Source organism: Gamsiella multidivaricata (genome assembly GCF_025024155.1).
Source record: "Gamsiella multidivaricata strain RSA 2152 chromosome Unknown BC939scaffold_17, whole genome shotgun sequence".
NCBI lineage: Eukaryota > Fungi > Mortierellomycota > Mortierellomycetes > Mortierellales > Mortierellaceae > Gamsiella > Gamsiella multidivaricata.
The window spans coordinates 242745-256643 of record NW_026251725.1 but is presented as its reverse complement, the minus strand read 5'-3'; the positions used below and the strand labels follow the sequence as shown (position 1 = coordinate 256643).

At 49.8% G+C, this 13899-nt stretch overlaps 5 protein-coding genes across 5 annotated transcripts; 3 read left to right on the top strand and 2 right to left on the bottom strand.

Moving 5' to 3' along the window:
- Positions 1-456: 456 nt before the first annotated feature.
- Positions 457-1443, top strand: BC939DRAFT_501157 (uncharacterized protein; the record flags this gene model as incomplete). Its single annotated transcript, XM_051560131.1, has 3 exons — positions 457-877; positions 1039-1183; positions 1386-1443. 3 exons carry the CDS (start codon positions 457-459, stop codon positions 1441-1443), a joined length of 624 nt encoding a protein of 207 aa, XP_051414460.1.
- A 19-nt stretch (positions 1444-1462) lies between these two features.
- On the bottom strand, positions 1463-2631 carry BC939DRAFT_85423 (uncharacterized protein). The gene has a single exon (XM_051561947.1). It carries the CDS (start codon positions 2532-2534, stop codon positions 1911-1913), a length of 624 nt encoding a protein of 207 aa, XP_051414459.1. The 5' UTR covers positions 2535-2631; the 3' UTR covers positions 1463-1910.
- Positions 2632-2873: 242 nt separating this feature from the next.
- BC939DRAFT_527095 (uncharacterized protein) lies at positions 2874-5371 on the top strand (the record flags this gene model as incomplete). The annotated part of the gene is made up of 5 exons (XM_051561398.1): positions 2874-3589; positions 3706-4008; positions 4092-4534; positions 4628-4773; positions 4866-5371. The coding sequence occupies 5 exons, from the start codon at positions 2874-2876 to the stop codon at positions 4995-4997; spliced, it is 1740 nt and encodes a 579-aa protein (XP_051414458.1). The 3' UTR covers positions 4998-5371.
- A 341-nt stretch (positions 5372-5712) lies between these two features.
- On the bottom strand, positions 5713-11490 carry BC939DRAFT_501155 (uncharacterized protein; the record flags this gene model as incomplete). The annotated part of the gene is made up of 2 exons (XM_051560130.1): positions 5713-11067; positions 11182-11490. The coding sequence occupies 2 exons, from the start codon at positions 11488-11490 to the stop codon at positions 5713-5715; spliced, it is 5664 nt and encodes a 1887-aa protein (XP_051414457.1).
- Positions 11491-12042: 552 nt separating this feature from the next.
- Positions 12043-13883, top strand: BC939DRAFT_444770 (uncharacterized protein). Its single transcript, XM_051554731.1, has 4 exons — positions 12043-12564; positions 12813-13012; positions 13128-13162; positions 13255-13883. Exons 1-4 carry the CDS (start codon positions 12491-12493, stop codon positions 13741-13743), a joined length of 798 nt encoding a protein of 265 aa, XP_051414456.1. The 5' UTR covers positions 12043-12490; the 3' UTR covers positions 13744-13883.
- Positions 13884-13899: the final 16 nt, after the last annotated feature.

Genomic DNA, 13899 nt, shown 5'->3' with positions numbered 1-13899 from the left:
GAGTATAAGATTATTGCATTTTGCGTAGAAAATCCCAACAAACGCCGGTGATTGTTTGAGACTGTAGGTGCTGGAAATAAGTGAATTGAGCAGAAAGTAGTTGAAACTTCTCATTGGTCACTCTAATGGAGTTCAGAATCGCGACGCGTCATTCGCACAGCAGATGTTCCAGCCAATGATTGCGCGCTCTTTGACAGAGATATTCCAGACATCAGCAACTGTGGGTGAAAATAGAAAAATCTAACAGCAACCGCTGATAAGACAAGTCAGGTTACAAGAACAATAGGTAGAGGAAGCGTATGCCTATATCAGCTCCAGGGAGAGCGGGAACGAGAAAGGGAACGGCGTCAGGTGGAGCTAGAAGTGAAACGGGAGGCATAGAGAGACCAGAGAGGAGGAGGGAAAGCAGGAGAGGTAGGCCCCCGTATCACGTCACTGCTGCTGAACCCGAAAGAAATGACAGCTAGTGGTATGGAGTGCATGGATCGGGTCATTGAGCTGTCGCAAGACCTACACGAGCTCAAGGTGGAGATCGACGGATGCAATGATCACGAGCAGCGAGAGAAACTGGAGCATCTTCTCCGGCGATACAGCAAGAGACTGACTTCGCTAGAGGCACGTAGGAGTTCAGCACACAAGTGGATCCCCAAGGCTGCAAGGCTCTGTCCGACAAGATGTAACCTGCCCAACCTCGAGATCTTTTGGATCGATGGCGATAGGAGCCAAGGACAGCTTCCTGATGACTGCCCCCAATGGTTCGTCGTCATGGCTTCGGCTCCATCTCGATTCCGCACCTCCTCACTGGATTCAAGGTCCTATGCAATGGTAGAACTGGAGCTAGATAACTCTCCCAAAGATTCCGTTGATACCGAGCGATGTTCGCTACAAGACATGCCTTCTAAATGGAAGTCTTTGAGAAAACTAAGCAAGCATTTCGGGGCGAGGACTGGAGAGCCATCGAAGAAAGAGCATCGTCGTTAAGCGATCAACCCATGCACCATTTGGTAGAGGAATATCTTGACACATTTGATTTGTCAGATTCCGAATCTAAGCTAGAGAATCTCAGGACGGCCACATACTACGACCCATTACAGGACGCAGATGCGTCAGATCTGGGTGATGCCGCGACATATGAGGAAATCGTCTTCGAAGTTGAACTTGTGAGGAAGCTGATGTGGGAGTGGTAAGTGCACGTAGTGGCTGCTACTTCCAGTGAATATCCAGTTTGGCAAGAGGCGTGAATACTTACAATCTATCTCGCTTCAGGTGGCTCCCGCTGTGCGACAGAGCCTGATCTGTACTCGATGTTTTCTTTCGTACCACTACCCACTGTCGAACGCGCTGTCCTGCAACCCTATGCCAACTTTCCTTATGGCGTCTCTCAGCACTTATCTCCGACATTATGGTATCCTTTTCCGCGACTCGCCGTTCAACAGGATTTAGGTATATTACAGCTGTATCCACGACCAGGCAGAATAAGAAAGGCGCGGTAGCACTGTCGCACTGATGTCAATACTGGCGCCTACAATAATTTTCACAGGAATCAAGCGATTGAGCTGCGGTTATACAAGTGCTTTATTTGTCCGGACTTCTGCCTCCGCGTGAACGCTTCCTTCGCTATAATGGCTTCCAGAAAACCGCCCAGAGCAAACTTCGCATCGGCTCAATACACCGCAACATTGCTGAAACGCGCCAATAGAGTTGCTCCTGCTGCATAACTTTCAGTGCAGATGTCGTGAAGTACAAACGTTCCCGAATACAAAGCCCTTTCAATTCGCGACATATTAATAAAAAGCAATGAGAGGAGTGTTCAGGAATGCAATTAGAGCATTAGAGGCATACGAAGGCAGGACTATGCTTTGGGTATAAGGAACTTTAGAACTTCACCTGAACAAAATGGTCCATTCTGCTTAAATCGATTCCCTGGAGGAAGAGGAATATGTAGGACAAGGACAAGCGGGTAACACAAGGCATCGAGATGGCACCTCAACTGGACTGAGCCTTGACTCGATTCGAATTCGAGCGTGAGGAGACGACACCCGTGGCAAGAAAAGAATCAGGTCCACAAGTGCCGCAGGTGACCCCAGAGACTGGCGGATACCGCCAGGCCTGGTTCCAGATCCATCAATACATCCATGTTGACCGCGGTTCCCTTCCAACTGGGACGACATACACACGACCACGAAACGTGAAACTCTGGATCCACCAAAGCGCGCGTGCATGCCGATCAACAAAGATGTATTTCGACAAAGAGAAGAAGTCGAGGAATACAAAAAAAAAAAACGTCGAGATGGCACCTCAGCTGGACAAAGCCTTGACTCGATTCGAATTCGAGCGTGAGGAGACGACACCCGTGGCAAGAAAAGAATCAGGTCCACAAGTGCCGCAGGTGACCCCAGAGACTGGCGGATACCGCCAGGCCTGGTTCCAGATCCATCAATACATCCATGTTGACCGCGGTTCCCTTCCAACTGGGACGACATACACACGACCACGAAACGTGAAACTCTGGATCCACCAAAGCGCGCGTGCATGCCGATCAACAAAGACGCATTTCGACAGGAAGAGTAAGGGAGATGGATGGAGCTGAAAGAGATGAATAGGTGCGTGACGTTGACCTATTTTGAACGCATTTTCACTTTCCCATGAACAACGTTGAACCTCTACTGCACTCTCTTCCTATCAGTCGCTGACAGACTTTCTTTCTTCGAGCTCTATTGCGCGCACCGTTTCCAGCTCTCTCTCCCTACATCCAGGCATACGCTTTAATAGCCTGCTCTCCTTCCTGACCAGATCATCCACACGCTTCTACTATTGATCTATTCAGCCTCAATTCAGCTGCATTTACTCGATATACTTGTACTTATTTGATAATGCCTTTAAAACGGATATCGGCTGCTATCCAGCACGAGAGCAAAAACAACAGCAATAGGCAGGACACCGATGATGGCGACAAGGATGAAATAACGGAACGAGTTCGATTCTTTGTGGAGGACATTGTGCCTGCTTCGCCAGAAGAGGCGGCAAAAGCATTTTACGAAAAGTTTCATTTTCGTAATAGGACACTTGGGACTGACGCTTTGAGAAAGACATTGCGACGAATGTCGACAGGCGCAAATGGTGCGAAAGTCCAACATATCAAAGACAAGCTGTCCGACAAGAATTTCAAGAAGTGGGAACGCGGCTTCTTTGCACAGCAGGCAGCGCCAGAGGATAGCCGCGCGGCCAAAAAAGCTAGGGTAGAAGCCAGTATTCTCGGGCTTGAAGCAAGCACACGCCTGCTCAAGAGCAGTGTGGAGCGTACGGTCAAGGGCGTGGAGGTCTACAACTCTGCGGCGGAGATAGCAACGACGGAAGTAGAATCGTCAACAACAGTGCGATGGGGAAAGTCCCCTTCAAACTCAACCCCAACTCCTGCGGCTAAACCCCATCCTGTGTCTTCATCATCGCCTACAGATGATGAGCTTGAATTCGACCGTCACCGCTTGCGCGAGCGTTACATGGATATGGCGGATGAAAAGAAGTGGATGCTGCCATCAGGCAAATACGCGGAGGACGCGTTGTATGAGGCATCCAAGGACATTGAGAAGTTGTGGCAAGTCTTATTTTATTACCACTATTATTTCAGCTAATATCAATGCCACTATTCGGTATGCCTGAGCGTCTCATGTTGAACAGTTTTATTCATATTTTTATAATCGATAGCTCCATGCACTCGTTCGTTATTGACCTTGGAGACAAAAGGACTAGGCAGGCATTTCGGGGCGAGGACTGGAGAGCCATCGAAGAAAGAGCATTGTTGTTGAGCGATCAACCCATGCACCATTTGGTAGAGGAATATCTTGACACATTTGATTTGTCAGATTCCGAATCTAAGCTAGAGAATCTCAGGACGGCCACATACTACGACCCATTACAGGACGCAGATGCGTCAGATCTGGGTGATGCCGCGACATATGAGGAAATCGTCTTCGAAGTTGAACTTGTGAGGAAGCTGATGTGGGAGTGGTAAGTGCACGCAGTGGCTGCCACTTCCAGTGAATATCCAGTTTGGCAAGAGGCGTGAATACTTACAATCTATCTCGCTTCAGGTGGCTCTTGTACCAAAAAAGTGCCAACCCATTTATCACTGGCACATCGTTGTCAGAAGCATGGTGGGCGACTCATGCGTTCCCTACCCTAGGTTGTCTTGTTGACGATGTTGATAATTGCTTCGCCATCAATGGTGAGAAAAGTGGGATTGAGAGCAGCCGCAGAAAAAATCGCCATCGACCTGAGGAGCCTGTCAAGGCGACGCGAAAAAAAGTGGGGACCAAGGCAGACATTTTCATCAGGACACTTGGGCATACGCCACGCGATTGGTCGGTTACGGAGTCCGGTCATTTGTGGGACACGTTTGGTAATAAAGCGATTGGCGAGAGTCGTGAAAAGCTGTCTAGGCAGCTCATGGACATTCTGCGTCACCGCGCCCAGGAGTGTCGCTGGAACAAGAGGTTTCTGGAAGGAGCCAAAGTCCTCGGATTCGTCACAGGCGGTACGTAGGAGTATATCTGTATTAACTTGCCGCTTACAGTTTATCTACACACAAACTAATGTTTCGGTCCGTCCCTCATTCACTGATAATTAGGCTCGAAGATTACCAGGATGGACATTATGTTCGGAGGTGGCCACTACGCGATGATATTAAAGGGCCACGGTCTGTACTCACTGGGTGAAAATTTGGACCAGTTTAAGTTGAATCTTAGGGTGGCAAAGTTTCTCCTGAAATCAAGGGTAAGTACCTAGCTAGTACTTTGCTATGCTTAGAACTCTCTTGTATAGCAAGGTAATAATATACTTTTTTGCGCTGTGCTATGGTCAAATAGGGTGCCGTTATTCAGTTGATGCGGCTATTCAATCGCAGTCTGCGCCAGAAAGAGGAGGGCGTGGACGACGACGACGAGGATCAGGATTATTTCAATGACCTAATCGCATCGTCCGAGTCAAGCGACAATTGAACTGTAATACATCCAGATAGCCAGAGTATCCTGATACTTGGCCAAAGTCATGATTCCAAGTCAATCGTAAGTAGCCACCGACCCACTAAGTAAGTACATAGGGACTGTTCAAAGCGATGTACTTTGGCCAAAGTATCCGCACTCTATTTCAAAGACAACAGCTTTTCGCTAGAGCACTTGGAGCTCCTAGTCGAATTGATGCCACAGAACACGAATCCTGTTGGGCGGCTGGACATAAATATCGAGTATTCAAGCACCAAGAAGAGTGAAGCAACCGTCGCACTGGCTCGCAAACTCAAAGTGAAGGCACCATATGTCGGTCTTAGTTACTAAAATAGAAGCCAAATAGGTAGCCTACCATACTTTAAATCAGCTCTGCTAATAATGTTCAGGCCTAATATCAAGAGCTTTGTTACATGCGTGCGTTTTGCAATGGTCCGTCGATGGTCGTCGATGCGCCTATCAAACTGTCCGATTCATGGCCACTGCTGTAGCGCATACTGTGTTGCTGGTTGCGAGCAACAACCAACTTGATGCGAACAACAACCAACTTGATGTGAGCGAAATAAGAGAAGTACAGGCACATTGCAAGTCGCTCTCGCGCCTATGGACGCAAATGTGCCAACTGAGCTACGAGCAGACCTGCTCCTTGACTTTATTCTGGACGGAGTGTTGTGCTTTATGCAGGTTGCACCATGGGTCCTATCTATGTGTACTATGTAGACCCGTGCACAAAACCTAGCCATCGAAAGAACGACCTTGATCCTCTGCGCGTACCCTGCGTACCCTCGACCTTCTCATCGCAGCTCTCGCTGTGCGACAGAGCCTGATCTGTACTCGATGTTTTCTTTCGTACCACTACCCACTGTCGAAAGCGCTGTCCTGCAACCCTATGCCAACTTTCCTTACGGCGTCCCTCAGCACTTATCTCCGCCACAATGGTATCCTTCTCCGTGAACTCCGAACTGTGCTCTTGCCCCGATCCATATACCCGTGTGCCTTGTTGCCGCTCTTTTGTCTGCTGCTTCATGGTTGTCGCAATCGCGATCATAGATGTCCTAGCCTCCTGATCGGCAATCAGGCGGACATCGTGGTCCAGCGGCCACCAGCAATCCCTTGGCATTCTGTCCAGTGCCTTTCGAAAGGATATCGGGCCGAATGTCTCCAAGATGGGCTCGAGCATGATACGAATGATCTTATGTTTGACCTCTTGAGGTGACCGTGGCCGTGTACGCACACGTTGCTGCTGTTGTTGCTTTGAAGGCAGTTGTAGCTGTACGATCGACGAATATGATGATGAAGGCTGCTGCTGCCGTCGATGGAGACGCGAGGGTGAAGGCGGAGCTGCTTCTGGACTCGTGAACGCATTCGGGTGGGAGCTGGTACTGGGTCCTTCCGATGCTGAGCTGCTGATATTATTGGCTGTTGAAGGAGCTTTGCGATAGATGCTTCCTTTTCTGTTCATGAAAAGACATGATGAAAGTGTGTTGAGGGTTTGGTAATAGTATCGAAAGATGGGGGAAGACTCCATAAGAAAAATGAACGGGAACGAATTTAACCTCTGCTGGGAGTATTCACTGGCCTGTGTCCCTGGTCCCGAAAGTGTTGTCTCGGTAATCTTCTGATACTGAAGCGCCAACCAGCAACGAAACAAGAGCCTCGGCGCATGATTTCCTGTGCTCTTGCTCTTGGCCTTGGCAGCGCGATCCACCGCAGAGTTCCCAACGAGAACTCGTACTACTCGGATAAGCCCGCGATCACAGGCAATAACGAGGGCCTGCATGAGGTGTACGATCTTGATATCCGCAAAGGACTCGATTATCCACCGCACCAAACTTGGATCGTTCCTTGTCGTTGCTGCCATGAGTGCTATCACCGCATTTCGATTCTTGCGCTGGGTCATTACGCTAGGGAGCGACCAGAGGGCTGATGCTGAAAGCATAAGTAGCGCTGGTTGGGACTTTTGTCGAAGCTGAACGTTGTCCTGCTGGAGCGGCTCTGTTGCTGATATTTTGCACTTATCACTACTTCGCTCCTGCCTTTTGGCCTTTTTGGATGCGGTAAGGCTAGGCAAGAATGTGGATAGCCTGACTCCTAGAGATGAGGAGCGTGCGGTAGGGGTGATTGGACCCAGAAGTGACCATACAGGAACATGTGCTGCGGACGATGAGCGCCTATCAGGGAATATGGGCCGGTGCGAGACATTCAAACTAGTCCTTTGACGGATCTCAAATAACTGTCTTGGCTCCCTTGCGATGCCTTCGCCTACGCCCCCAACCATATCGCGACTATTGTTACTTCCTTGTCCGTTGCCATCATGGCTACTAAACCAATTCAATCCACTACTATCGCTTTGATATCGACAATGCCCTCCACCAAGGGTTTCCTCAAACCCATCAGCGCTGGGTATCTCTAATCCTCCTCTTAGCATATCAAGGCTGCGTGGAAGGCCTATGTTTTCGTTCTTTCTCCCTGGGTTCAAAGGCGCTGCGGTAGCGTAGTCCCACTTCATTGATGTCCCATGATGGGCATGCTCGCTCGTCATCGTTACCACTGGATCGACCTCTGCTTCCATGTCCCCATGTTCCATCAACAGTATCTCTAGTCCGTGTTTCCATCCGACCGATGCTGCAACCTGAACTGCGCCTGCCAAAGCGTCCTGAGCAATAAGGAGTCGATGTTCCAGTAGAGCGCGCAGAAGAACCTCTTTTTGGTGATAGCACGCTTGATAGAGACAAATGCCGACGGTCATCAAATCAATATATTCGGAGGAAAGGCACTCGTGAACTCTGCGCCTGGTCGTGTCGTTAATCATTTGTTGGTATGAGATGCTTGTTGGCGATGCTCCCTCTTGACCTGAGCCCATGATCTCAAATCCGCGATACGAGGATAGATCTATAGTAGCAAAGTTTGAACCGCTGATGCTCCTAGCTTCAAGCATCGATTTTCGGGTGGATAGAGACATCGGCTTCGCATATTCGCTCATGCGATACTGCGATGGATCAAATGGAACTTGCAAAGACGGACTAGGACTTATCATTTGGTCAGGGAACTCTGTCACGGGCGCGCCTGACTCAAAGGTCTCGCCAAGAGACATAGGAGGCAAGACGAACTCTAGGTGATTGGAAAGTGACAGAGTTGAAGTGGATACTTGAGCTAGCGCTGGCTCGCGAATGACCATCAAGCCAGTGGAATCGGTGTCAGTCCCGACATCTTCTTCAGCGGTCGCGGTGGAGGCGATAATCACGGATGGCCTCTGTTCGCTGATGCAGCCAGGGTTGTCGCTGTTTAAATCCAATATATGAGCTGGAAGTGCGAGAGTGGAAACCGATCCTTGAGCAGGATTGCTGGCAGCTGGGTAAAGAAATTTTTCTACCGCTTGAACATGGTATTCTTGGTCTGCTATATCGTACCGGATCTCATCTTGGACATCATCTCGCTTTCTTGCTATTCTCTTCTTTCCCTTCATGTCGAGTAAATTTGTGTCTGGTTCAGAAGGAGATCCTGTGTTCGGTACCATGCAAAAGTCGATCAGCTGGCGATTCATTTTTTCCTGCTGTCGAAATTGAAGTGCTAGCGGATGGCGACTTTCAGATATGGAAAGATCGCAGATACTGAAGAATCTGAAACCCAGCTTAAGCAAAGCCCTCAGGATGTGATCGGGTGCTTGCGCCTGGACCGCGATGCCGACGATGCCGGGCCCTGGTCGAGAGCTGGACGTAGTGCTACTACCAACGCCACCGAATGCGAGACTTGGGTCCTGAGTGTCGAGTAGCTCTTGATTCATATTCATAGGCATGTCCTCTTCGACTGCGCTTTCCTCTTCCATGTCTGCTGCACCCAACGCCAGGTCTGTTCCTGCAGGAGACCGCTGCTGGCTCTGCTGGCTCTCCTGGCGGAAGTCTTGAGGAAATAGACCTAGTGGCAGTGAAGAGTTGAAGTGATGGTCTACTTCCAATGCCTGTGTGTCTTGATGACTGCTCTCATCGGTTGCAGTAAGGGACTCTACTGAGCCTGCGCCTTGGCCGCCATTATAACCCACGGAGCTTGAGCTCCCATTAGTATTTCCGCCAATGCCTCTGAACCCTCCTCGTGGCAGCATATAGCTACTAGTGAATCTTGTCCCGCTTCCAGTAAACAGGATCCGACTCGAATCGTGCAGGGTAGCCGAGACATTATACGAGCCTTGACCAATACCTCGCCCGCTGAAGTGACCTAACCTGCTTCCCATGCCACAAATTCCTGTCTCTCGACATATCAACTCCCGTGCCTGCTGTCGGCGATAGTCGTACTGGCTTCTGATAGTCTTGTATGGATGAAAGTCATTTTCGGTATCTTTAACCTTGACCTCGAGCTGCGGGCCCTTGAATGGACATATATCCAGAATTATACTTAAGTCTTCAAACGCTTGTCGCTGGAGATAATATTTGATCAGCTTTAACCACTCGCGGGGCCCGATTCTCTCCATAAGAAGATTCATAATACTCAGACCAGAATTGACATCCTTATCTCTAATGAGCGCCCTGTTTCGCTGAGAAGTCGACTCTGGTTGACTTGATGATGACCAGAATGAAGTCGATGGCGAAGAATGTCCTCGGCCATGCTGCTCCTGTCCTTGATTTGATTTTTGTCTCATCTCAGAAGCTCTCTTGAGTGCCCCTGCCGGCCTCGAATAGGCGAGACCCAGGACGGCCTGGCCGAGCGATTGTGCCGTGAGCATACAGTCGTACTTGAGGATTTCATTAACGATCGGCACTGTCTTACTCTCTTCCGCACCTTCGGCTTCTTCGGATCCGTACCCATCGCGTCGAAAACAAACGGCCAAAAGAGCACCTGTCAAGGCACGCCCATCGACCCATGGCATATGCTGATACGGCTCTGGGCATTCTGGTCTTGGAAGAGGACTAGAAGTCCTGTCGGAAGAATGGTGTTGATCCTGAATGCTGTCGCTGTCCACTCTTGGCCTGGTCGTAAAGATGGTTGATCGATGAACAGCTGCCGGTGCTGTCCAGATTGGTGTTGAAGAAAACGCGTCGTCTTGGACTTCAGCGCTATTCTCTTGCGTATCGTCATGTCCAGAAGCAGAAGCAATGGGATCTAGGGATAGAGAGACGGGATAGCGATCCGAAGATGAGGATGCGATACCAGGGCTTGACATGAGAAGAGACTCATCTTCCAAAATCTGGGCTGCAGGCTCCGTACCGTAATTTGCGTGTCGGTGTTTTTCCTCGACCCTCGCCTTTGACGTTGGCTCAGCGTCAAAATCAAGCGAATTAGTTGAGGGTACCCCGTCCAAAGTAGGGCGGGGTCGTACAAGCGTGGCATCTAAGACCTTCCTTACAGCGTCCAAGTCGGCTCGAGCGCAGGCATCCACCAGCTCCTGGTTAGTCAGGCGCATGCACTCCCAGATCTGGTTCAACTCGAGAGATCGCCTCAGAAATAACGTTCGATTGTTCCTGCTGCCACCTTGTTCTTGCGATTCGCTCCCATCCGCTCGCTTCCATCCACTTTTGCGATTGCCGCTGTGCTTACCATCGCCAGGCAGTTGGTTGGTAGAGGTCTCCACTGGGAGAGACGGTATAAGCGAGAAATATTCTGGCAGGTTACGGGGTCGGAATCCTCGGTGAAGTAGGTGGTCGATAAACGGCACATGTCCAAATTCCATAGCGAGGCGTACAAGATCCGGAGGATTGCCTGTGATGAAAATGGGGTAATCCTGCATATCTCTGCGCATCCTGCTTGGTTTCTTGGTTCGTTCTTCGGAGGAATAGGGCTCCTGTGTTGGATCAAGCCAGTGAAAAGAAGAGTGCAGTTGATTGCGGAATGAATAACTGGAGCGCATCAGGTGCGGCTGGAACTCGGGGTGGGTCAATATCCGGGTCAACCGAACGACGATATCTTGAAGTTGCTGATCTTTGTAGAGAGAATGTATGTTGTTTGACTGTAGTCGCGATGTATACGCGTGCGTGTATTGATCTTGCTGATGGTGCTGTTGTTGTTGCCGCTGTTGATTCACATCGCGTACCCCACGCTGCGGCCTAACTTGGAAGAGGAACGCTGCCTGCAAGATCTGATATATGCAAGAGAGGTGGAACATTGACAATGTTTAAGAAGGTGATGCTGTGCTGTCGCACATGCCAAAGACCATTGAACTAATTCGCAGTGGATAAAGAGTGCGATTTACCATAGTTGCATAGGGTAAAGGGATCGAGTGATAGAAAACCGATGCTGTGGCACGCCATTGCACAATGTCGTTCCAGCTTAGGAACCGCAGGGAGGCGATGTAGAGCAGTATGTCGACTGGAAGTCGTGTGATAGGACTGGAAGATTGCAGGGAGCGTTCTGGATGCTGAGACAAGTGTTGATCTGTGCTCGCAATGGTACTGCTGATGCTAGTGCTGATACTGACACTGCTCGGTCCTGGTTCTGCAAAGTGCCAGGATGATGAAGAAGGACCATTGGTAGCAAACGATAGTATCTCAACGTTCTCCATAATCTTAGTATGGCAGTCTTACGGTGATACAGAAAGCGAATCGACAAAACGAGGACCGGGGATCCGAATGACAATGAGGAATGAGAGGAGCTGCGTGATCGATGAGCGCCAAAAAGTGAGGTTGTGTCCCTGAGCAAAGAATGCAGAGTGAGGCCGTTGGCACTCTCTTTATTACATGTATCCTTCTACGTGCTCCATGGCATTCCGCTGCTGGCTTCTATCAGTACCAGTGTCGCCCAATGTATACTGTGCCTCGATTATAAGGGGCATGGAACAAGGAGTTCTCCTCTCTAGGACACTGCCATATTGTCTCCGTTCGGACCCAACGTTCCCCTGCGGCATGACAATCGGCGAGTGGCTAAAACAAGAGTCCTCATGGCTCCTTTTCTTCGTTCCTGCAAGGGGGTCATTCTGCATACTCCTTCAAGAGAGACTAAAAAAAGCGAACGCTTTATTCTAAAGATACAAAGATATGGAAACGAGGAAAGGGACATTGTTCTGGCACCGTGAGATAACAGATGCTCGAAATAAAAGAACACTGATATGACATCCAGGCACATCCTCTTTTCTCAAGGCACATCCTCTTTTCTCAAGGCACATCAACTCCTCACTTGTCGTTGTTTAGCACCTGTCCTCTAATTCTGGTTCCCGTACTCGCTAGCCTGGCTGGAGGCACGTATTAAAATACTTCTGTGATCCCTTTTTGATCTGTTCGATTGCTCAGGGCACTACGCTGACTGGGGCGTCGGCGCGCCATGGACCAATAACGACCAGCGAGTGCGTTAGTCGTTTTGAGTTCCAACGTTGACTTCCCGGGCCATGCGTTCATTGGCGAAAACATGTGGAGAAATCTGATCGGTCACGTGTAAACCGCCGGGGCCGAACCCCACTCGGCTCAACCTCACTCCACCCCTAGACAATTCCTTTTCCCTGCATTCGTTTCTCCACTCTCCCCGCAATCCCTTCCTCAGCCAGCTTCCATTCACTCTGCCAGCCTACCATGTCCTCCATGCACTCCTCCTCCCTTTTCGACGTTAAGGACAAGGTCGTTCTTGTCACTGGTGGCAGCCGAGGGTAAGTGTGCAACGACCAGCAACACTCAGTGCTGTACTATACCAATCTGTCTCTCCTTATCATGGTAACGGTTCCTTTGATCCTCTTGATCATCTCTTTCGTATCCTTTGACGCTCTGCATCAATCAGTGGATCATGCAATATCGCGAAGAGGGTCCTCTCATGCCAGCTGAGCTGTATCACTCTCCTTTCGGCTGGTATCCGATCGCTCAACTGATGACTTTGCCCAATATAACAACGACACTTTAGAATCGGCTTGATGATCGCCCATGGCTTCATCGCCAACGGCGCAAAGGTTTACATTTCATCCCGCTCAGCTGACGTCTGCGATAAGGTTGCAGAGGAACTGACTAAGGTCGGACCCGGCAAGTGCATCTCGCTCCCAGCCGATCTCCAGAGCTTGGACGAGGTCAAGAGATTGGTCGCAGAATTGTCCAAGCGCGAGTCCAGTAAGCGACGTTGCCATCAGGATGCGTTCCTGTGCAATGGCACATTGTTTTTTGAGTCAGCAACCAGCACGCAATCGTCTGAAGTGCCTCCTCTCTATTTGTGCTTTTATTTTAGAGATCCACGTTCTTGTCAACAACGCCGGTGCTACTGTAAGACACTGGCTCGCTACGTGACAGTCGTCCCCGCCATTGTCTACATAGCAATGCTAATAATTTTTGCATCCTTTGATAATGCCTAATAGTGGGGCGCACCTCTTGAGAGCTATCCTGACCAGGCCTTTGAAAAGGTCATGAACCTCAACCTCAAGCGCGTCTTCTCCTTGACCCAGGCCATGTTGCCCCTCTTAGACGCTGCAGCAACCGAGAAGACCCCCGCTTCGATCATCAACATTGGCTCCGTCGACGGTATCCACATCCCTGCACTTGAGACCTACGCCTATTCTGCTTCCAAGGCCGCTTTGCACCAGATGACCCGTGTCCTGGCTGGTCACTTGGGCCACCGCAACATCACCTGTAATGCTATTGCCCCTGGCCCCTTCGAGTCCAAGATGATGGCTGCCACCTTGAGAGATTTTGGTGATGTGATTGTTCAAAACATTCCATTGGGCCGCATTGGACAGCCTGAGGATGTTGCGGCTACTTGCATTTACTTGGCTTCAAGGGCCGGTGCCTACACAACTGGTGCTGTGATTCCTGTGGACGGTGGCTCGTTGGTCAAGGCCAAGGCCTAAATATCATTTCGAAATAATCGATTCTCATTCCTCTAAACAAGCTCAATAAAAGAGCTCTTTTGTACACTTAACCTGCTGTGCACTATATCCGTATCTCATTCTATGTAGAACGTACAATACAAGGACTAGCCATGTTTTTCGATTCTTCACTTTGCC

Coding starts and splice junctions, on each gene's coding strand:
- BC939DRAFT_85423 (XM_051561947.1), bottom strand. CDS start 2,534: ATGCACGCGCGCTTTGGTGGATCCAGAGTTTCACGTTTCGTGGTCGTG.
- BC939DRAFT_444770 (XM_051554731.1), top strand. CDS start 12,491: ATGTCCTCCATGCACTCCTCCTCCCTTTTCGACGTTAAGGACAAGGTC. Junction 13,013..13,127: donor ATTGTCCAAGCGCGAGTCCA/GTAAGCGACGTT, acceptor CTTTTATTTTAG/AGATCCACGTTCTTGTCAAC. Junction 13,163..13,254: donor TCAACAACGCCGGTGCTACT/GTAAGACACTGG, acceptor AATGCCTAATAG/TGGGGCGCACCTCTTGAGAG.